The following is a 24,337-nucleotide window of genomic DNA, read 5'->3' as shown; positions in this document are numbered from 1 at the left end:
ATACCAAGCTGTGAGGCAGCCACTCAATATAATCTCAATGGTGCAGCTGTATAATATTTTGAGGATCTGAGGGCCCATGCCAAATCTTTTTGGTCCAGAGCGTTCGATTTGACAACTGTGTGCTGTTTTCAAGGGATTGTTAAATACATTTTAATTATTTAGTTCTAATATCATCACCTCTTGAAGAGCAAAGTCAGAACTACACATTTTCGATTATTCCATGCAAAACAGCTCCATCAGCCTTATATGCCTACAGCAAGTCAAATGCATGATTTTAATGATCAGTAAACATCAATTGATCATGTCATTTCAGTTGCGTGACAGTAGCCAACATTAATTGGATATTTGAGTGATATAAAGTAAGTGATACCTGACTAGTAAGTATGAGTGGTTCATGTTCATCTCCCCATCCTTCATGGGGGAATTAAGCAGCAGAAGGGCCCATTTGCCCATGTAACGTTACTGTTTGAGACAGTTTGCTACAGCAGGAAAATAATCCTTCAGCAACAAGAAATGTGAATTGTTATGTGGTTATAATTCATGGATTTTTTTTGTAGAGGTTGACATTTTAAAGTGGAAATTACTTTTAAAGTGGAAATGAATACACTAGTTTGCATTTCCTTAAGTGCAGGAAAACCCTCAGCAATAAAAGGGTGATCAAATTAAGACCCTACATATATAGCTGATAATGTTTACTTTACAAGCTACCGGTAGAAACTTTGTACAGTTGGCTAAACATAATGGTAAGTAGACCTAATGTACTGTTTTCTCCAACCAACGTAGGCCTAACTAGTGAAGTTAGCCTACATCATCCCCTTTTCAACATTGTTAAATAGTATTTAACCATGATTGCTGCAGACAGACATGATAAGCTACATTGATTGATTGACCATGTCAATCAAATTTGGGGCTCCCAAGTGGTGCAACGGTCTAAGGCACTGCATCTCAGTGCTAGTGCCTTGGTTCGACTCAAGGCTGTATCACAACCGGCCGTGATTGGGAGTGCCATAGGGTGGCGCACAATTGGCCCACCGTAGTCCGGGTTAGTGTTTGGCCGGGGTAGGCCGTCATTGTAAATAAGAATATGTTCTTAACTGATTTGCGTAGTTAAATAAAGATTCAATTCAAAAAAAATACTCGCTAGCTAGTAGACTGATCCAATGAACAATTGCATTACAGTTCAAAATGTTGTATATAGTCTGCCCAAATGTGCCCAATTGTTTTTGATACATTTAAGTACACAACTGTGCACTCTCCTCAAACAACATGGCATTATTTCACTGTAAAAGCTACTGTAAATTGGACAGTGCAGTTAGATTAACAAGAATTGCAGCTTTCTGCACATATCAGATATGTCTATGTCCTGGGAAATTATCTTGTTACTTCCATACAGGTTTTAAAACATGCATCTTATCTCACAAAGGTGTTTAATCTAACTGCTTAACTATTTATCTGTACATGGAATTGTATTTGGAGTCTTTTACCTCCTTTTTCTAATCTTTACAGGAAAATGCCACGGGCACTATCTGATGTGTGGAGACATTTCACTGCAGCTAATGTAGAAGGAAAAGCGGTGTAAATTGGAAATACTGTACCAAATCATGCGAAGAATGCAACAAAGATGCATAATCATCTGGCCAAGTGCATAAAGTTTCCTCAGTGCTCACAACCTCTGACAAAAGTCCCTCGACTTCTATTCGAGATGAAAATGAGGAATCAGACACCTTATAAACAGCAACAGCTCATGAATCAGAAGTTTTTTTGACAATGGAGGAACGTAGTCAGAGAAATGCTGATGAATGTCTTGCTCGTGCTATGTATGCAACTGGTTCACCTTTCAAGCTCACAGGCAATGTGTATTGGAAGAGATTTGAATGTTTTTCGCCCAACATGCACTCCTCCAACCAGACATGCTTTATCTACTCATTTGCTGGATGTAGACTTCAAGTGAAGGTCAAGAAAATCATAGAGAAAGCAGACTATTGCAATCATCTCTGATGGGTGGTTGAATGTTCGTGGGCAAGGAATAATTAACATCATCATCTCCACCCCTCAACCAGTATTCTACAAGAGCACAGACACAAGGGACAAGACACACCGGTCTCTACATCGCATATGAACTGAAGGCTGTCATTAATGACCTTGGACCACAGAAGGTATTTGCACTGGTGACAGACAGTACTGCGAACATGAAGGCTGCTTGGACTAAAGTGGAGGAGTCCTACCCTCACATCACACCCATTGGCTGTGCTGCTCATGCATTGAATCTGCTCCTCAAGGACATAATGGCACTGGAAACAATGGATACACTACAAGCGAGCCAAGGAAATGGTTAGGTATGTGAAGGGTCATCAAGGTATAGCAGCAATCTACCTCACCAAGCAAAGTGAGAAGAATAAGAGCACCACATTGAAGGTGCCCAGCAACACCCATTGGGGTGGTGGTGTCATGATGTTTGACAGTCTCCTGGAGGGGAGGAGTCTCTCCAAGAAATGGCAATATCACAGTCTGCCAATATGGACAGCCCCATCAAGAGGATCCTCCTGGATTATGTATTTTGGGAAAGAGTGGTAAGCAGCCTGAAACTCATGAAACCTATAGCAGGTAGCCATTGCACGGATTGAGGGAGACATCCTGTCTGATGTTCAGACTCTGCTTGCAAATGTAAGAGAAGAAATCCGTATCAAAAAGCGTGAAGTCTTCTGCCTGAAGCCCATACACGCCACAGTGTACATGTTGGACCCCAAGTATGCTGGCAAGAGCATCCTGTCTGGTGCAGAGATCAACAAGGCCTATGATGTCATCACTACCGTGTTTCGCCACCTTGGCCTGGATGAGGGCAAGGTTCTTGGCAGTCTGGCGAAGTACACTTCCAAGCAAGGGCTTTGGGATGGAGATGCAATATGGCAGTCGTGCCAACATATCTCATCAGCCACCTGGTGGAAGAGACTTTGTTGATCTGAGGCTCTTTCCCTGTTGCCTCCATCATCCTCCAAATCCCACCAACATCAGCTGCCTGGTCCTTGTTTGGGAACACACACACACCAAAACACGCAACAGGCTGACCAATACAAGGGTTGAAAAATTGGTGGTCACCCGGGCAAATTTGAGTCTTTTTGAACCTGACAACGAGCCAATTTAGGAGGTCCAGGGAGAAGACATGGAAGCCTGAGAGGAAGACAACCAAAGCTTTAGTTTTTAGACTATCATTTTACAGATGCATGTCGAAAACGTTTTTGGGAGCAGACAAGTCGAACGCTATTGTGACGTTTTCTTGATAAACTATAGGCTGTCTCATAGTCATCGGTGATCAGGCCTGCCACCATCGTGTCATCAGCAAATTGAATGATGTTGGAGTTGTAGGTGAACTGGGAGTACAGGAGGGGACTATGCACGGACCTCTGAGAGGCCCCCATGTTGAGGGTCAGCGTGGCAGATGGGTTGTTGCCTACACTCACCACATAGGGGCGACCTGTAAGGATGTCCAGAATCCAGTTGCAGAGGGAGGAGTTCAGTCCCAGGGTCCTTAGCTTAGTGATGAGCTTGGAGGGCACTATGGTGCTGTGATAACATGCCATAACAGAGAGGGGGAGAGAGGAGAGCTACAGTCACATTGACTAGACTTATGTTTGTCCCCTGACATAATATATAGCACGTGGACATCCAAGTTTTCACTGGAATAATGGATGTAATTAAACTGCCCTCTAATTAGATTTCCAGTCTGTCTATTAATTAGTGATCCACAACACGAAGTAACCCCAAGGCCCCCTCCCCCTGTCACAATGTATGTCAGGGTTTGCCAACTGGCGGCCTGCGGGTGAATTCATTTAGCCCCCCAAATTTGCTGAGCAAAAATGTTTTTAGATAGATATGTGATTGTATATAAATGTAAGAAAGGTTTGAAATGATTATGTTTTAGTCAAATCTTATCTGTTCTGGCGGTCAATTTTCAGTTGACAAATGATTTGTAATTATGTTCTGGCCCCCTGACCATCCACTTGTCCCGCGGCTGAATCTAGTTGATGATCCCTGATCTATGTCATGAGTCACAGATGGTGCAGATGAATGCTGTTCAATGGGCTTATTGCCATCAATGCCATCTAACCGGGCTAGAAACATAAATATGATAGCGATCAAAACCTTCCGTGCAGCACTGAACACGACCACTCCCATCTCCCTCAACTTCCAGCAGGCTTTGGGCTCTGTAATTGGCAAAGGGTGGAGAGAATAAGGAGAAATCCCAAAGCGCCATTCGTTGGAAACAGGAATGCAAGTTGATAGCATTACCCTCTGCTGTGGAACCCAGACAGGAAGCTGTGGCTCCTGCATTTTAATAGACACCTCGTCTATTTCCACGTTCTCTCTTGCCCTCTCTTCCGCACTCTCCATCTCCCCAATGCCCTCTTTATGGTACTGCTCATTTGCCTATCGTATCATGTCACCATTCCTCTTGTGTCTGAAACAGCTGATGTTTTGGGAGGTTAAGATAGTGGACTTGTGAAGAGTGAGAAAAAGACAGAGGGAGAACGTCCTCATACATCAGAGCGAGGTATACAACAGTATATATAGTGTGTCTGAGGCTAGCTTACCTCCAAGAGCTGTGCGGCGTCTGGACGACTCTCTGGATTCTTATCCAACGACTTTTTCAGGAAATCCTTAAACTCCCGTGACCTTAAACACACAGAATGCCGGGAACATTAATCAAAGAAGGGAGAAGGACTGATGGGGTGGTGGTGATATTTTCACTAGATAACTTAATGACACAGTGAGGCTAGAACGGAACAGATTCAGGAATGTGGTACACAGTTGGCTGCACAGCTCTGCAAGGTGGGTAATCATTACTTTAATCACGGCTATATTTCTTTCGACAAATAAAGCTTTCCCTAGCAATGCTCTTCTCATCTGGAGAGAGCTCTCAGCACCTGGGGAGTGGGGGAAAAGGCCCGAGCTCTCGCATCTGCTGAGCAATGGAACACACCGCCTCATAAAAACGGATTAGAAAAGCCACAGCTTTACACACACATATTGCTGTGTTCACCAGGTTCTGGCGGCTTAGTTTAAAGGACAGATGTAGACCCGTAGACCTCTCTGGCCCCTCCTCTCTGGCCCCTCTCCTCTCACCACTTGCTGGGTTGCTCCAGGGTAGGGGGCTCAGACTTGGCTATCTTCAGCAGGACCCTCATGGGGTTGAGTTCATGATGCGGGGGCTCGATCTGGGCCAGCTCGATCAGGGTGATGCCCAGGGACCAGATGTCAGCCTTGTAGTCATACGGAGCGTCCTTCATGGTCTCACACATCACCACCTCAGGAGCCATCCTAGAATACAACATAGTACAATAGAGGATCTCTAATATGGTGGACAAATACCCTCCGGTGTTTTAAGACAAAAAAAAAGATTGAAGTTAATGTTTAGGTTTCATATGATTCATCTGAAACGTCCCTCACGTTTATTGCTGTTGGCATATTGCAAAAGTTGTAAATACTTGTACACAGTTGTAAATAGTTCACATTCCAAGCTCACGGCCAATATTTGCATGTCAACACACTTTCGATTGAGCTATGTTTACTGACCAAGTGGATAGTAGGCATAATAACGTACTTTATCTGAGCTCTAGAGAGAGGGGTATGCAGTGTTTGCTTACGATCAAATGTGACACGTTCCATAAAGAAATGGTACACTGTTAACTGTTAGGCATATTTCTATTTTGCCCTGTTTATCAAGTGTTGGAAAAATAATCAACTGACTGGTTTTCTTGATGTCTGTAGTATTCTCACGGCAATCTGGTTTCCGCTCAGGTTACGGATGTGTCACTGAAAACCATAAAGGTCTTCAATGATGTCACCATTCCCCTTGATTCTAAACAATGTTGTGCTGCTATTTTTATTGACTTGGCCAAAGCTTTTGATACAGACCATTCCATTCTTCTGGGCCGGCTAAGGAGTATTGGTCTCTCTGAGGGGTCTTTGGCCTGGTTTGTTAACAACCTCTCTCAAAGAGTGCAGTGTATAAAGTCAGAAAATCTGCCGTCTCAGCCACTGCCTGTCACCAAGGGAGTACCCCAAAGCTCAATCCTAGGCCCCACGCTCTTCTCAATTTACATCAACAACATAGCTCAGGCAGTAGGAAGCACTCTCATCCATTTATATGCAGATGAGTCTTATACTCAGCTAGCCCCTCCCCAGATTTTGTGTTAAACGCTCTACAACAAAGCTTTCTAAATGTCCAACAAGCTTTCTCTACCCTTAAACTTGTTCTGAACACCTCCAAAACTAAGGTCATGAGGTTTAGTAAGAAGAATGCCCCACTCCGCACAGGTGTGATTACTACCTCTGAGGGTTTAAAGCTTGAGGTAGTCCACATACAACACCCGTTCTGCCAGTCACATTCTGTTAAAGGTCCCCAAAGAACACACATCCCTGGGTCACCAGTCTTTTCCATTTGCTGCAGCTAGTGACTGGAATGACCTGCAAAAAACACTCAAACTGGACAGTTTTATCTCAATCCCTTCATTCAAAGACTCAATCATGGACACTCTTAATGACAGTTGTGGCTGCTTTGCGTGATATATTGTGGTCGCTACCTTCTTGCCCTTTGTGCTGTTGTCTGTGCCCAATAATGTTTGTACCATGTTTTGTGCTGCTACCATGTTGTGTTGTCATGTGTTGCTGCCTTGCTAGGTTGTTGTCTTAGGTCTCTCTTTATGTAGTGTTGCGTTGTCCCTCTTGTCGTGATGTGTGTTTTGTCCTATATTTATATTTTATTTTTAATCCCAGCCCGTCCCCACAGGATGCCTTTTGGTAGGCCGTCATTGTAAATAAGAATTTGTTCTTAACAGACTTGCCTAGTTAAATAAAGGTTACATCAATCTTATTTTTTTAAATAAGCTTCAAATTCACAGCAGAATACACAATGAAATTCCATCTGTATCTCATTTATGACGCTATCGAACATTGTGCAACACCTGGGCAGGGTGAGAAGCTATCCCAATCGACATTGGATAACCTGCTCTGGTCAATAGTTAACTTCAACCGAACCATGCTTATTGGCAAACTAGCCAGGCCCAGCTAAAGCACAAGGTCCAGAATCAAACTAAAGACATAAGAGCTTTTCCAAGGGCCTTGTAAGGCTATGATCAAACCACACTGACTGAGCAGTGGGCACTACTGTAAGGAATGGTATTATGCATTATGATATCAAGCAGAACATAGAACTGGTTTAATAGGTACCATGGGTAGTAGCAAGAAGATGTTTGACATCCAGTCATGCAGTACAACCATAATCCCATTAAAGACATGTGTGTCCCAAATGGCACCCTATTCCCTACATAGTGCGTTACATTTTGACCGGAGACCAATAAAAGGTGCCATTTTGGACACAATCACTGGCAGTGTCGACACCCATTGTCATTCCCCTTTGTTTTCATGTGTATGTACTCACCAGTATGGTGTTCCTATAAAAGAGTCCCTTCTTTGCAGAGTTTTGGTATTTTGCGCTGACACGCCAAAATCCGCTGCAAGCATTGAGACAGAAAGAAAACAGAACAGTTCAAATGTTTTTCAGAATTCCATTTCTTGGTAGAGAGAATGATTGACAGGCCAGTGTTATAACCTAATTTCTTCTTCCGGGGGAGGAATGTGTGTTTCTACACTGTAAAACTGCCATGACATCAGAGACAAGACGCAAAGCTGACTGATTAAATTTACAGCACAGGGTATAACATCCCAAACGACCTTTCCATTTCCCCAAACATGATCCAGCGCTTACAGAGATGTTATTTCTGCTTTAGCAACACATGAGTCTTCCTCAGGATATTACCAGAGACCGCCTGGGATGAGACCAGGGCAATGTTAGGTCTAGAGTTCAGATTGTAGTCTTTTATACTACTACTACCACCTTTATTTACTAAGCAAGACAATTAAAAACAAATTCTTATTAACAATGACGGCCTAGGCTACCTGGGGCAGGAGGTAGCATAGGGGTTAGAGAGTTGGGCCAGTAAAACGAAAGGTTGCTAGATCAAATCTCCGAGCTGATAAGGTAAAAATCTGTCGTTCGGGGGCAGAACAAGGTCGTTAACCCACTGTTCCTAGACCATCATTGTAAATAAGAATGTTCTTAACTGACTTGCCTAGTTAAACAAAGGTTAAATACATTTTTTGGTCATATTTTACCTTTTAACCGTTCCTTAAATCACGAACTGAGACTTCAGTAAGTATAGTGTCTGATTTCTGTTAGGCCTTGAGGAACTCTTTAGGGGCCAATGCCTTTTCAGTGATGGTTGATTTGATTTGAGAATGGGACAACCCTATGATCTAGGATGAAAATACTCCACTTTTCCCAGACAGCAAGAGTATCTGTTGTCCGTTCCTGAGGAGCAGATCCAAATTCTACATCTATGGAGTAAAATGACAGGCCATGAGAACTGTACTGTACACGTCAGTCTTATTTGGGCAACTTTCCATTAGAGGCTCTCCCAGTCATTAAAACAAAGCTCCGGAGTCTGTCCTAGTGAAACTATGTGAGGCACTGAAGAGGGCCTTGTAACATGACAAATCAGTCAGATTGTCTGAAGTTCAGACAGTGGGTTGGAAGTCACTGACAGCCGGAGAATTCCCAGGGGGTCCTTAAAAGTTCACGGGCGTTATCAGGCAGCCCTTTCGAGTACAGTCCTGCTCTCTTCCCTGCTCCTCCCTTTCTCTCAGACTGACATTTATAAAGCTATTATAGGCTCCACAAAGCAGCCGTATAGTTTGGCAAGTGGCGATTCAACAAAAATCTGATAGACCTTTTGGACCCAAATCCTCAGCACACAGAACTTCAGGGATATTGAAACTCAACATAATACTAGCTATAAATCACATGGAGAAAGAATTTATCAGAATGCCGCATTCCAACATATCTCACATCTGATTCTTCCGAGATGACTCAGGGAAGGACTTTTTCTAACTGGGTCGATTTATGTGAACATTCCCATCACGCTCTGCTTTCCAACAAGATAACAGCCACTTTTTCCAAAGACAACCGTGACCAATATACAATGTCCAATGAGAAGTCGTTGTTGCTTATTGGAGAATTAATCCAAATAGTTTAAGACTGTGGATAACAGAGGAAGATTAAGGGGGATGGTTAGACCCAATGAGTAGAACACTTGTTCTAACATTCCCGAGGTCTCCATGTTCTAGAAGAATACATTCTATGGGTAAAACAATGTGGAGGGAGAATATAGAGACTCACCTAGCTTGATGTCTCCCTCCAGTGTAAGAAGGATGTTCCCGGCCTTCAAGTCTCTGTGGATGATCTTGATGCTGTGCAGGTAGACCAGGGCCTCCAGCATCTGTTTACAGATTACCTGTATCTGGGGCTCTATCAGGCCCCGGTCCAGCTCTGCAGACCAGAAAGAGGCGAGGACACCGGTTAGGATAACAGACATCACTTTATACATCAACAAAAGTTTTACTTTAAATCCCCTCAAGAGAAAAAGGGTACAACCCATTTTTACTGGTAACAAGTCAGAACTCCCCAGAAGGCAAGGTGGTTTATTGGGTCACCTGAGTATTTCCTATGCAGCAGATCGGCTTCTGTTAGTACAAGATGTAGGAAGTCTTAAGAGGTCACTGCCCCCTGAGAGCCGAGAGAGTGTAAATTGACTTTGAGAAAACATTCACATGCTAAAGCAGGCCATCTCGATTCTTTCTGTGTTTGGTTAGCTGTATTTGGGGCCAGCGACTGCTGTAGTAGAAGCTGGAGGGAAACTCCACAGTACAGTAGAGCAGAGTAGGTTATAGTTCAGTACAGTAAATTGTGTACTCAGATCTACTGAACAGTACATTAGACTATTTACTGTGCCATCTAAACTTGTGAACCCAACTGTTTTTTTGTGAATACTATGATTTCCCCATTGCAGCCAATTCAAATTGCAGACATTTCATTACTGATTTTTCTGAAATTCCATTACCGATTTGGTAACGATTAACTAATACCATTAACTAACTTAATTATTTGTCATTTGACAGCTCTAGTTGATGTATTTCTAATAACTTCAGACTTTTTCTGGTAGATGATGTTGTTTTCTAAGACCCCTTCTCCAACAGTTTGACCAGAAATCATTATTCCAGATTTTTAGGATGGAAAATGGTTGAAAATGTATATGCGCCTTAATTTCTCAAAAATATAGACTCTTCGATTTAATTTGACACCCAGTTCAACATGCTCATATGAAGTTAACTTGTCGGTGCTCATCAGTCCTTTTACATGGAAACTACCAGGGGTCTCCTCTCCATCTGCGCTTAGTGTTTTGCAACAATAGCAGATCCATTACAGCGTGACGTCACTTGTCCTTGTTCGCCAATTATTTTATAATAAAGCAATATTCTTAAGAGCAACAATGCCTTGGCAGTTGCAGCTATGGCCTGAGGTATAGAATCTGAAACATCAAATGGGAGAGGCGGGAAGATTATGAAAGCAATGTTCTAAGGGAGAGAGCACAGAGCACATACCCATGAAGCACCACGCTGTCTACAGTACTGTGGGGTCTGGAATTATTGACACCCTTGATAAAGATGAGCAAAAAATACTGCATAAAATAAATAACACAAATACGGACCTATATTGTATGCATTTTTGGGGAGAAAAAGTATATTATTTTATACTAATACAATTTCTAAGATAAAGTAATAAAAATCTAAAATATATGGGAGAAAAAAATAATTGGAATAATTGGATCCCCTGTTTATAAATACTTCAGCACCCTCCTCTTGCATTGCGAGGATAATGACACTGAGCCTTTTTCTAAAATGTGTTATGAGATTGGAGAACATAATGGGAGGGATCTTAGAAAATTCCTCCATACAGAATCTTTCTGGATCCTTGATATCTTTTGTCTGCGCTTATGGACTGCCCTCGTCAGCTCCACGTTGGCCTGTCGAAAGAACAATGCATGTGCAGAAAATACCTCATCTCTACTACAAAATATGGTGGTGGATCTTTCATGTTATGGGGCTATTTTGCTTCCAATTTAGCATACAACATAGCTCAGAATTTGAATTATTTTTTGCTCATCTTTATCAAGGGATCCAATAATTCCAGACCCCACAACGTCTCCGTACCTAACATCGTTGCGTCCACGGCTCCTCCGGGGCAGAACTCAATCATGATCTGTGTGGACAAAGAAGAAAACAGTCAGTATTGTGATTTACAGTCTTATCAGGAAATAAACTGAATACAAATGTATCAGAAAATACAAACTGAATATAAATTGAATACAAATGTATCAGAAAATACAAGCTAAATACAAACTTCCTAAGAGGGAAGAGGGATTCCATGGGAAAGTCACATTTTCTAGAGAACCATCAACATGACGCACTTTAAAGTCACAGGCATATGTTAGTAGCTATTGTTTGACTTTTACTGTGATCACTTCAGAAGCTTCCCAGAGAAAAGGAAGCGGGGTAAAGAAAGAGAAGATGGATTAAATGGAGGGGGGCTGAGAGGAGACGAGAGGGAAGGCCCAGAGAAGTGACAGGTAGTAGCCTAGCTGCCTTCAATCTTACTGAGATACAGCAGAGAGAGACCAGTGTATGGGCCTGAGAGAATGTCTGAAATCTAGAGAAGAGAGCGAGACAGTTGTAGGCAGTAAGGCCTCTTGGAACTCAGATAACCTATACAATAAAGTGACAGCACATGTCAGCAGCAGACGCCTGACGCTGCCCAGTCACCAGGAGATTAACCAACAGCTCCCTTTCTAGTCGTACACTCCTGTCTCTGACATCTGTGTTGAAAGCCCTCTCAATCACTCTACAATGCCTCGTGTCGCTATAGGCGTGGCCGTACAGAACAGCACTACAGTCTGTGTGTGTTTAGCGATGGATGCGATAACAGACTGTCACTGTAACATAAACCAAATACCATCCCCGCCAAGGTGAAACAGCAAGAGCTGAGGAAAGGCAGAAACAGAATTGAAAAAAGGACAACAATCCCGTGCATCTGCACTGTCAAAGACTACTTATGAACGAGTCATGCAAGTCAAAAGGGGGCAGAGCACAATAAAGCCAGAGTAGAAAGGTGTTTTGATCATATTCCACATGACTTGAGGGTTGATGGGGTACAGTAACTTTAACATACTGGCGTTGTTTAAGGGATTCTGAGAGCACCTCAAATGTTCAAAGAGATGTGTTCACGTGCATGTTCATGTTTCTTTATCCAAGGCACTCAGATTGCTTGTCACTGTTCATCAACAGCATACATCTCTCACTGTTACATAATCCCCTGACAATTGAGTAACACAGACTAGGTCTTGTGTTACCATAGAAAAAAAGGCCCTCTCCAACCCATTAATGCACCTCTGTGCTATAACACCATTGTCAAAGCAACAAAACTAATGGAGGACTTACAGGTAGTCACTGTACATAAGTGGACACACACACACACACACACGACTCCATCCCCAGCCGAGGGAGGTGCCCATGTTCCGGTCAGCCTTGGCTAGCCTCCACAGTAAAACAAGGGCATCTTATGAGGCATAAGGTGATTTTAAAAAGTGGTGTTTGTGAGGCCTTGTATTAACATTGGATCCATTGGAGTTTATTGGAGGTTAATTTGTGGTTTTTCCTAAATCACTACTTATCCTCTCATCAACAAATACTTCAGATGTGGATGACAAGCTTGGTAAATAGACTTAAGAGGAAGGCATACCTGGTACAACCTCAACATTGGCTGTATCCACTGAATGCCATTCAAATGACTACATGATAAACACCTACTGTAAAATGCTTTATCAGCTTGTGGTTTTATGTATAGACAACAGGAAGTTTTTAGTGGAATCTAAATGATAATTATATCTATCGCTGCTACTGTAGGTAAATCACAGCAGTTTTCTCCCTTTGAGGGAATGTTGGCATGGTTTCCAGATGACAAGAGCAATTTTGCACTGGGGAAAGATGTGATCCAACTGGTCAGACCGCATATAAACTACAGCCTGTATGTTCCTCTTGGAGAGAACTATCTTAATAATTGATGACTGTTAAAAGATGCCGTTTCACTGGCTAAGCCCTCTGAGTTTATGCCACTGACTGCTCAGTCGGGCAAGTTAAGTTGAGCTGATGCAGACTTGCAACCACTGTGTGAGATACACAAGTAAACTGGCTTAGGTAGCACCTTGGCGACATTGACGTGGTATTTAAGTTCATACAACTGTGTACCGACACCGACAGTGATTTCCAACCTCATGTTCTAAGAAATCTTCCGGACATCTTTTCTCCATCATGAAAAGAATCAGCATTATGCATAGTGACACTTTGGGAATTGAATAACGTTCCAGTGATAGACAGGTAAAGGTACTAAAATTGGTTTAGGACCCATTTAGGTAAAAAATGTGTCACCCTTGAAGAACATAATTCAGAGAAAATACATATCACATTCTATAAGATTCGATCTTGGGTTCTGTACACACAGACAACCATTCAAAAGTTTGGGGTCGCTTAGAAATGTCCTTGCTTTTGAAAGAAAAGCACTTTTTTTTGTCCATTAAAACATCAAATTGGTCAAAAATACAGTGTAGATATTGTTAATGTTGTAAATGACTATTGCAGCTGGAAACAGCAGATTTTTTATGGAATATCTACATAGGCGTTTAGAGGCCTGAAAATGTAAACAAATAAACATTCTGAAACTCATCAGTCTATTCTTGTTCTGAGAAATGAAGACTATTCCATGCAAGAAACTGCCAAGAAACTGAAGATCTCGTACAATGCGGTGTACTACTCCCTTCACGGAACAGCGCAAACTGGCTACAACCAGAATAGAAAGAGAAGTGGGAGACCCCGGTGCACAACTGAGAAAGTACATTAGTGTGTGTAGTTTGAGAAACAGATGCCTCACAAGTCCGCAACTGGCAGCTTCATTAAATAGTACCCGCAAAACACCCGTCTCAACGTCAACATTGAAGAGGCGACTCCGAGATGCTGGCCTTCTAGGCAGAGTTGCAAAGAAAAAGCCATAACTCAGACTGGCTAATAAAAACAAAAGATTAAGATGGGCAAAAAGAACACAGACACTGGACAGAGGAACTGTGTGTCGCCTCTTCACTGTTGAAGGAAATGTCTAAGTGACCCCAAACTTTGAATGGTAGTAATATATAGTTGAATTCGGAAGTTTACATACACCTTAGACAAATACATTTAAACTCAGTTTCTCACAATTCCTGACATTTAATACTAGTAAAATTCCCCGTCTTCGGTCAGTTAGGACCACTATTTTAAGAATGTGAAATGTCCGAATAATAGTAGAGAGAATTATTTATTTCAGCTTTTCTTTCTTTCATCACATTCCCAGTGGGTCAGAAGTTATCATACACTCAATTAGTGTTTGGTAGCATTGCCTTTAAATTGTTTAACTTGGGTCAAAAGTTTTGGGTAGCCTTCCACAAGCTTCCCACAATAAGTTGGGTGAATTTAAGCACATTCCTCCTGACAGAGCTGGTGTAACTGAGTCAGGTTTGTAGGCCTCCTTGCTCGCACATGCTTTTTCAGTTCTGCCCACACATTTTCTATGGGATTGAGGTCGGGGCTTTGTGATGGTCACTCCAATACCTTGACTTGGTTGTCCTTAAGCCATTTTGCCACAACTTTGGAAGTATGATTGGGGTCGTTGTCCATTCGGAAGACCCATTTGCGACCAAGCTTTAACTTCCTGACTGATGTCTTGAGATGTTGCTTCAATATATCCACTTAATTGTTCTACCTCATGATGCCATCTATTTTATGAAGTTGCAGCAAAGCACAAGGCAAGTCAGTTAAGAACAAAATCTTATTTTCAATGACGGCCTAGGAACAGTGGGTTAACTGCCTGTTCAGGGGCAGTTAACCTTATGGTTACTAGTCCAAGGCTCTAACCACTAGGCTACCCTGTCACCCCATATGGCCAAACAGTTCCATTTTTGGTTCATCAGACCAGAGGACATTTCTCCAAAAAGTATGATCTTTGTCTCCATGTGCAGTTGCAAACTGCTGGCTTTTTTATGTTGGTTTTGGAGCAGTGGCTTCTTCCTTGCTGAGCAGCCTTTCAGGTTACGTTGATATGGGACTCATTTTACTGTGGACATAGATACTTTTCTACCTGTTTCCTCCAGCATCTTCCCACAGTCCTTTGCTGTTGTTCTGGGATTGATTTGCACTTTTCACACCAAAGTACATTCATCTCTAGGAGACAGAACGCATGGTCCCATGGTGTTTATACTTGTGTATTATTGTTTGTACAGATGAACGTGGTACCTTCAGACGTTTGGAAATTGCTCCCAAGGATGAACCAGACTTGTGGAGGTCTTGGCTGATTTATTTTTGATTTTCCCATGGTGTCAAGCAACGAGGCACTGAGTTAAGATATGGCCTTGAAATACAGCCACAGGTACACCTCCAATTGACTCAAATGATGTCAATTAGCCTATCAGAGGCTTCTAAAGCCATGACATAATTTTCTGGAATTTTCCAAGCTGTTTAAAGGCACAGTCAACTTAGTGCATGTACATTTCTGACCCACTGGAATTGTGACACAGTTATGTGTGAAATAATCTGTCTGTAAACAATTGCTGTAAAAATGACTTGTGTCATGCAAAGTAGATGTTCTAACTGACTTGCCAAAACTATAGTTTGTTAAGAAATTTGTGGAGTGGTTGAAAAATGACTTCTGATGATTCCAACCTAAGTGTATGTAAACTTCCAACTTCAACTGTGTGTGTGAGATGTACATCTCTATATAGATATAACCCCTCAGTGACTTCTGCTGCTACACAAATGATACACTACTTTACATTTCTGAGAAGGATTTTAGCTCCACAGATAAATGATTAGACTGTATTAGTGATTTAAATACTTGGCTGGCTCACAACTTCCTCCATCTTAAATCAAGCAAAGATCGAGGTACTTATTGTTGGGGCCATAGCACAGAGAGAGAATCTAGTCGCACATTTTAATTCACAGGCAATAAAGACCAAACAGGTAAAAAAAGATATATATATATATATATTAAACTTGGTGTTATTTTAGATTCTGAAAAACAACAAAAAATTTAAAACACATTAGGAATGTGACCAAATAGCTTTTTACCACTTGAGGAACATTGCCAAGATGCGGCCATTTCTCTCTCAACCTGCTACAGAGAGACTCATCCATGTTTATTACAAGCAGGCTTGACTACTGTAATGCTCTCCTGTCTGGTCTACCAGAGAAAGCCACTGGTCAACTGCAAAACATACAGAATGCTGCAGCACGGGTACTGACCAAGACCAGATGGAGAGCACATATTACACCGGTTTTAAGGTCTCTGCACTGGCTGCCTGTGGACCAAGACGCATGGAGAGGCAGCCTTTAGTTACTATGCCCCCAGACTCTGGAATAGCCTGCCAGAGAACCTGAGGGAGGGAAAAACTGTGGACATATTTAAAAGAGATCTTAAAACATGTATTTTTAGCTTTGCTTTTCCTCAGGGTGCTTTTTAGTTGTTCAGTTTGTCACTTTTTATTTTATTTTTTATCTTATGTTTGTTGTGTAGTAAATATTGAAGCTTTTATTTAATAGTTTTGTATTTTCCTGTTAAGCACATTGCATTGCATGTCTGAAATGTGCTGTATAAATAAAGCTTGATTTGATGGTACATTACAGTACGTCCTCAGGATGGATTCAGAATGAAGAACAGTAATAGACAGACAACATGTTGCTCTACGTGATGTACTGTAGCTCCACTGAGATGGTGTGTAGAAGGGAGTGAGATAGTGAAGAAAAGAGGATGAGGGCATATTTACAGTAAACAGAGTGGCGCTGTGCTGGGGGGATAAAAACAAGAACAGGGACCCTACACGGACATCATTCACCTCCTGTTATATGGTTCCTCTCCCAGTCTCCATCTCTACCTCTGCTTGGTATCAACTGAACAGAACACAGCAGCATTTCTTTAGACTGAGAGCCCTCTCTTCATTAAGAGGCAGCCTCAAGGAGAGACTTATTCACAATGAATAAATTATACATACTAATTACACTCTGTCTCACAGTGTGCAGTAGGGTTTTGTGTTGGCCCTAGGAGTGGCAATAGACTACACTGACTGCACACTAGAGACACACCATCCATCTGTTAACACCTACTAATACAGTTCTGGAGTTTATTATTGGTTGATCTCCAGATGAAAACATTCATGGCTGGCTGCAGTCCCTCAACTAATAATGAAGAATGTAACTGGTCCTGTAAGACAGGGTCTGTTTGATAGATCAGAAGTTGGCTAGTTAGTCAAGATGGAGTGATTCCAGAAGTGAACAAAAGCTTATAAATGGTATGTGTGTCTGCTTGTCTGCGCCTCTGTCTGCTGTCAAATCAAATGTATTTATATAGCCCTTCGTACATCAGCTGATATCTCAAAGTGCTGTACAGAAACCCAGCCTAAAACCCCAAACAGCAAGCAATGCAGGTGTAGAAGTGCCTCTGTGTCTGCTGTCTGCGTCTACTGTCCGTGTGTGCGTCTACTGTCCGTGTGTGCGTCTACTGTCCGTGTGTGCGTCTACTGTCCGTGTGTGCGTCTACTGTCCGTGTGTGCGTCTACTGTCCGTGATCATGTCTCTGTGTGTATGTCTGTGTGTTAATGTCAGCAGTCAATTAGCTACCCTATGGTAAAGGCCCCCTGTTTCTCACGCTGTGGCTGGAAAACAGATTGTTCCTAAATGAGAACAAACAGCCTTCTCTCTCTCCCCAGAGCAGAGTAGGTGGGCAGCGGAATGTGCTCTCCAGCTGAAAGAGGGGGGTTTCTGAGGCCCAAAGCCCAACTGCCGGTTCTCTTCAGCAGAGACACCCCACCCAGCCTAGGCAGACTGGCATGCTCCAGGGATCACACATCTTTAGTCATCCCCTTGGCACTGGCCCTTGGCCAGGGAGAGGCAATACTCTCACTTTGTGGTGCCAGTGTTTGTGTGGAGGTGTTATGGTCAGACAACTCATCCCCACCCAGAAACATATTGGGTTGTTCCGACACTGGAGAGAGAAGCCAAACTATAACCTGATTCTTTCTGATGATATCCAAGTATGACATAGTTATATTGTGTCATCTAAACCGCCGATCTTAACAGTCCCATTAGCATAAATAAATAGTGGGAAGTGGTGTATAAGTGAGCACTGCCTCTGGCTACTCACTCTGGAGGAAATAACCTGGGCCTCTTGAATAAGATCACATTGATGTCGGACTATACTGCCCATGTACACTCAATGATAGGCTGCACCATTTTAAAATGTAGAATAGTTGAGAACGAGATCAGAGAGAAAACTGAAACCCCACCAAGGACACACACAGACAGGAAATGTGTGGTTGGAAAGCTGTACGTGTATTTGCACACGGCCCTTTATCAAAACACAATGAGCTGACACAGTCTCGATGCAGATGCCTTGTAGAAAGGAGAATGTACCTTTCGCACTATGGAATTTCAGCTATGCCATAGCAGGGGTGCAACAAGCCTCAGGGTTTTGAACAGCTGGGTAGGGGGAGCAATAGACCTGCTGCCCAAACACTGCACTCTCTCATCATACCCCACTCCTCTGTCGGTTGACCTTCTACTCTGAACCCTATGAGAGATGGAATCGTTGTGTACACAACCATTTAAAAATCGGTATGAGGCTGGAATGAAATGTAGAAAACTCTTGGCATCTACTTGGTCTGTAAGAACCACACTTAAAGCTGCACTATACAGACACCGCTCCGACTATTTCCTGGGTGCTACAATTGAACTAGTTTGTTTCATTTCAGTTTAAACTGCTGTGAAATATCACCCCAAAAGCTACATAATACAGGTTTAAGATACTCTACACTTTCGCCTCTATGACCATTTCAACTCAGCAGTTTTACATCACTTTGGCTTTTAGCTGTCGAGTTGAGTTTATACTGCACTTATATCCAGGTCACAGTTTCAAAGGTCACATTCGGTCATGCAATGATAGTCAAAAATACTATAGTCAGATAAATAATTAATCGTAAACGTCAGAATCCAACCCAATGTGTATCACCATTCAGAATAACATAACATTTTGCTGCAGTATGAACAGTGTGCAACAGAATAGCATCACAGTGTTGCTGCAGTATGAACAGTGTGTATCAGAATAGCATCATAAAGTGTTGCTGCAGTATGAACAGTGTGTATCAGAATAGCATCATATAGTGTTGCTGCAGTATGAACAGTGTGTATCAGAATAGCATCACAAAGTGTTGCTGCAGTATGAACAGTGTGTATCAGAATAGCATCATAAAGTGTTGCTGCAGTATGAACAGTGTGTATCAGAATAGCATCATAAAGTGTTGCTGCAGTATGAACAGTGTGTATCAGAATAGCATCACAAAGTGTTGCTGCAGTATGAACAGTGTGTATCAGAATAGCATCATAAAGTGTTGCTGCAGTATGAACAGTGTGTATCAGAATAGCATCATAAAGTGTTGCTGCAGTATGAACAGTGTGCAACAGAATAGCATCACAAAGTGTTGCTGCAGTATGAACAGTGTGCAACAGAATAGCATCACAGTGTTGCTGCAGTATGAACAGTGTGTATCAGAATAGCATCATAAAGTGTTGCTGCAGTATGAACAGTGTGCAACAGAATAGCATCACAAAGTGTTGCTGCAGTATGAACAGTGTGTATCAGAATAGCATCACAAAGTGTTGCTGCAGTATGAACAGTGTGCATCAGAATAGCATCATAAAGTGTTGCTGCAGTATGAACAGTGTGCATCAGAATAGCATCATAAAGTGTTGCTGCAGTATGAACAGTGTGCAACAGAATAGCATCATAGTGTTGCTGCAGTATGAACAGTGTGCATCAGAATAGCATCATAAAGTGTTGCTGCAGTATGAACAGTGTGTATCAGAATAGCATCACAAAGTGTTGCTGCAGTATGAACAGTGTGTATCAGAATAGCATCACAAAGTGTTGCTGCAGTATGAACAGTGTGTATCAGAATAGCATCACAAAGTGTTGCTGCAGTATGAACAGTGTGTATCAGAATAGCATCATAGTGTTGCTGCAGTATGAACAGTGTGTATCAGAATAGCATCATAGTGTTGCTGCAGTATGAACAGTGTGTATCAGAATAGCATCATAGTGTTGCTGCAGTATGAACAGTGTGTATCAGAATAGCATCATAGTGTTGCTGCAGTATGAACAGTGTGTATCAGAATAGCATCACAAAGTGTTGCTGCAGTATGAACAGTGTGTATCAGAATAGCATCATAGTGTTGCTGCAGTATGAACAGTGTGTATCAGAATAGCATCACAAAGTGTTGCTGCAGTATGAACAGTGTGTATCAGAATAGCATCATAGTGTTGCTGCAGTATGAACAGTGTGCAACAGAATAGCATCACAAAGTGTTGCTGCAGTATGAACAGTGTGCAACAGAATAGCATCATAAAGTGTTGCTGCAGTATGAACAGTGTGCATCAGAATAGCATCATAAAGTGTTGCTGCAGTATGAACAGTGTGTATCAGAATAGCATCATAGTGTTGCTGCAGTATGAACAGTGTGCATCAGAATAGCATCATAAAGTGTTGCTGCAGTATGAACAGTGTGTATCAGAATAGCATCACAAAGTGTTGCTGCAGTATGAACAGTGTGTATCAGAATAGCATCACAAAGTGTTGCTGCAGTATGAACAGTGTGTATCAGAATAGCATCACAAAGTGTTGCTGCAGTATGAACAGTGTGTATCAGAATAGCATCATAAAGTGTTGCTGCAGTATGAACAGTGTGTATCAGAATAGCATCATAAAGTGTTGCTGCAGTATGAACAGTGTGCAACAGAATAGCATCACAAAGTGTTGCTGCAGTATGAACAGTGTGTATCAGAATAGCATCACAGTGTTGCTGCAGTATGAACAGTGTGTATCAGAATAGCATCACAAAGTGTTGCTGCAGTATGAACAGTGTGCAACAGAATAGCATCACAGTGTTGCTGCAGTATGAACAGTGTGTATCAGAATAGCATCACAAAGTGTTGCTGCAGTATGAACAGTGTGTATCAGAATAGCATCATAAAGTGTTGCTGCAGTATGAACAGTGTGTATCAGAATAGCATCACAAAGTGTTGCTGCAGTATGAACAGTGTGTATCAGAATAGCATCACAAAGTGTTGCTGCAGTATGAACAGTGTGTATCAGAATAGCATCATAAAGTGTTGCTGCAGTATGAACAGTGTGCAACAGAATAGCATCATAGTGTTGCTGCAGTATGAACAGTGTGTATCAGAATAGCATCATAAAGTGTTGCTGCAGTATGAACAGTGTGTATCAGAATAGCATCATAAAGTGTTGCTGCAGTATGAACAGTGTGCAACAGAATAGCATCACAGTGTTGCTGCAGTATGAACAGTGTGTATCAGAATAGCATCACAAAGTGTTGCTGCAGTATGAACAGTGTGTATCAGAATAGCATCACAGTGTTGCTGCAGTATGAACAGTGTGCTAGATTATTTGTTTTAACAATAACGTGTTGGCTTGTGACCATTTTCTTTTTTTGCTACATTTCGTAATTTCTAGGATACTTGATGTCCAGGACCAGCATGCTTTATAAGGTCACCAGTGTTTGTCTTGGAAGACACGGGCAGATTACAAAGTACATGCAAAATTGCAGTGTATTCAATAATGAGAGAGGGAGAGAGGAAAAAAAATCTCCTAGAGGGAGGAAGTGAACGATCTAGCTAGATCCTCATAGAATCTATGAGGGTTCACCATCAGGTTAGGTCAGAACCTATTCTGTAATAGAGGGCTCTGGAATGGATCAGACCATTGATTTGGCTAACAGTTTTGGGAGTTCCACTACAAACTCCACAGGGTCCAGTTCCGGCTCACCGTCGGCACAGTGGCTCATGGGTGGCCCACTGGCGGCCCGGAGGTCTTACCCAGAGCTTGGCGTCGTGGTAGAAGGCATCTAGCAGCTTGACAATGTAGCGGTGGTCACACTTGGCCAGGATGTCTATCTCCACCATGTAGTCCTCCAGCTCCTCTTCAGTCTTTGTCTCAATCACCTTGGCCGCAGCCAGCGCTCCAGTCTCCTTGTTTTTGGCCTAGAAGATTAAGGAGTCAACATGTCAATAAGGATATCGAGCCATTTATACATTCATTTAAAAAGCCTTCTCACTTTGACTTTCCATATATATTTTGCTTTGCGATTCTACCCTAACAGGCGTTATTATCTATTGGGTGACTGGTAAATGTCAAAAGGTCAGCACACAGGAAGTAGGCTACAGGCATAATTTCTGCACATGGGGGCTATTTAAATAGACTACACAAGGACAGTGAATTTTAATCAGAGGGTATATTGAGTAATACTAAGAAAAATCATAGGTGGGGCCCGGCCGTGGTGAACTAGTAGGGGCGTGAGGAAGGAAATTGAACTTGCGAAAACCACCCCGTTTCGAAATGAACTTCCGTGTTTTTCTCATGTGACTACAATTGAAAAGGTAGTGAAGACATCACAAGTCTCATATATTGCAAAATAAGCAAATGGACTTCATGGAGTTAAAGTTACTAGTCTTAGTGAATTAACATTATATGTCACACATTAAATACTGGAAACTAAATTTGACAATATAGGTTGGACTTCAAAAACCATATCTGGGCCACCGCCCTCCCACCCAATGAATTCCTGTGTGTGTGTGTGTGTGTCCAAGACTTTCTCATGGAAATAAACCTTAATCAAAACCCTAGCAGAGAAAGTTTTACTTAATGGCTTAAAAAGCACAACAGGAAAGGAACCTGCACACCCTGTAAGAGCTAAGGAGGAGGAACCACTGTAGCCATGCAGTCAGCCAGCCCATCCATCCACATTGACAAGGCACTACAAATGAGTTAGAAACACTGTCCCCGACTGCATGATAAACCAGCATCAGGAGGGGTGAGTAAGTGGTGACCACATGACAACAGACAGGAAGTACAGGTCTCTGTCAGAGGCTATAATTCTGAGAATGAATTCATCTAGGTTAAACAAGTTGTGCTCTGGGAAAGGTGTGTGGTCTCTACATAATGGTGTGTGTGTGTGTGTGCGAATGAGAGCAGAGAGAACAAAGATTGTCTCACACAGAGAGAGAGCAACAACCAAAAATTAAAAGAGAAAGGATGTTGTGAGTTAACAATGGGAGAAAAAGAGGTAAAAGTCAAGAGAGACGTATGTCTTTATCTATAGTATAGGCGGATAGAGCTACACTGAGTCTACCAAACATCAGGAACACCTTTCTAATGTTGAGTTGCACCTCCTTTGGCCTCAGAAGAACCTCAATTCGTCAGGCATGAACTCTACAAGATGTCAAACAGGGATGCTGGCCCATGTTGACTCCAATGCTTCCCACAGTTGTGTCAAGTTGGCTGGATGTCCTTTGGGTGGTGGACAATTCTTGATACACATGAGAAACTGTTGAGCATGAAAATCCAGCAGAGTTCCAGTTCGACACAAACCGGTATGCCTGGCACCTACTACCATACCCCGTTCAAAGGCACTTAAAGATTTTGTCTTGCCCATTCACCTTCTGAATGGCACACATACACAATCCATGTCTCAAATGTCTCAAGGCTTAAAAATTATTATTTAACTGTCTCCTCCCCTTCATCTACACTGATAGTTTTGAGCAAGTGAGTGAGTGAGTGAGTGAGTGAGTATAGCTCAAACTACTCCCAATGACCTGGAGATGCGAGGTTGCAGACTAAACAGCCTGGTGGGGTCCAGTGCCTGAGGGGTCTGTGGGAAAACATCTGGGTAAACAGTGTAGTCACGCACACGCCTGGAGACACTGGCCTACCATAATTACAACCCTGAGAGTTCCCGAAGATGGAATAACTCCAGGGCCGTTTTTAAATGAGGACTCCGTTTTTCCTGGTGAGGTCACATGGGTAGGAAACTTAACCTTTGCATACAGTGTTTGACTGGAAAGACATCTGACAATGCGTATCTGACAATGCGTCGCAGAGCATTTGCATTTCATCACCACATCCAGGAAACGGCTCTGCTCCCACCACGGAAACCCCCATCTCAGAGTCAACAAAGGGCCCGTTAGGTCACAATTCCCGCTTAACGAGTCTGCATAACCAAGCTCGCTAACCCCGCACTCTCTTTCCACCCCTCTCTCTTTATCACATTCTGAGGCTTGGAGAAAGGTGCACACTGCTCGTGCCTGACTGGGAGTCATTACCTCTTTTCCACTCGCGTCTAGTCTGCCTTGTAAAAGACCAATCCCCCACCCTGCTCTGCAGCTCAGTGAGAACACGACCCAGGAATGTGCTTCTGGGCTTCAGTTGAGTTGGGGGGGGGGGGTGGAGAGACAGAGAGATAGAGC

The 24,337-nt window shown here is 42.4% G+C and overlaps 1 protein-coding gene across 1 annotated transcript in view; it reads right to left on the bottom strand.

The window, feature by feature from the left end:
- The window catches only part of LOC109872574 (serine/threonine-protein kinase 10-like), a 56,672-nt gene that overhangs the window by 19,259 nt on the left and 13,076 nt on the right, over positions 1-24,337 (bottom strand). Inside the window, exons 2-7 of the mRNA XM_020463855.2 lie at positions 21,911-22,075; positions 11,107-11,155; positions 9,236-9,385; positions 7,439-7,511; positions 5,122-5,316; positions 4,590-4,671 (exon numbers count right to left, since the gene is read on the bottom strand). Coding sequence (XP_020319444.2) covers positions 4,590-4,671; positions 5,122-5,316; positions 7,439-7,511; positions 9,236-9,385; positions 11,107-11,155; positions 21,911-22,075 — 714 coding nt within the window. The remainder of the gene's footprint in view (positions 1-4,589; positions 4,672-5,121; positions 5,317-7,438; positions 7,512-9,235; positions 9,386-11,106; positions 11,156-21,910; positions 22,076-24,337) is intronic.

Source organism: Oncorhynchus kisutch, linkage group LG28 (assembly GCF_002021735.2).
Source record: "Oncorhynchus kisutch isolate 150728-3 linkage group LG28, Okis_V2, whole genome shotgun sequence".
Lineage (NCBI taxonomy): Eukaryota > Metazoa > Chordata > Actinopteri > Salmoniformes > Salmonidae > Oncorhynchus > Oncorhynchus kisutch.
This window is presented reverse-complemented; position numbering and strand designations above follow the sequence as displayed.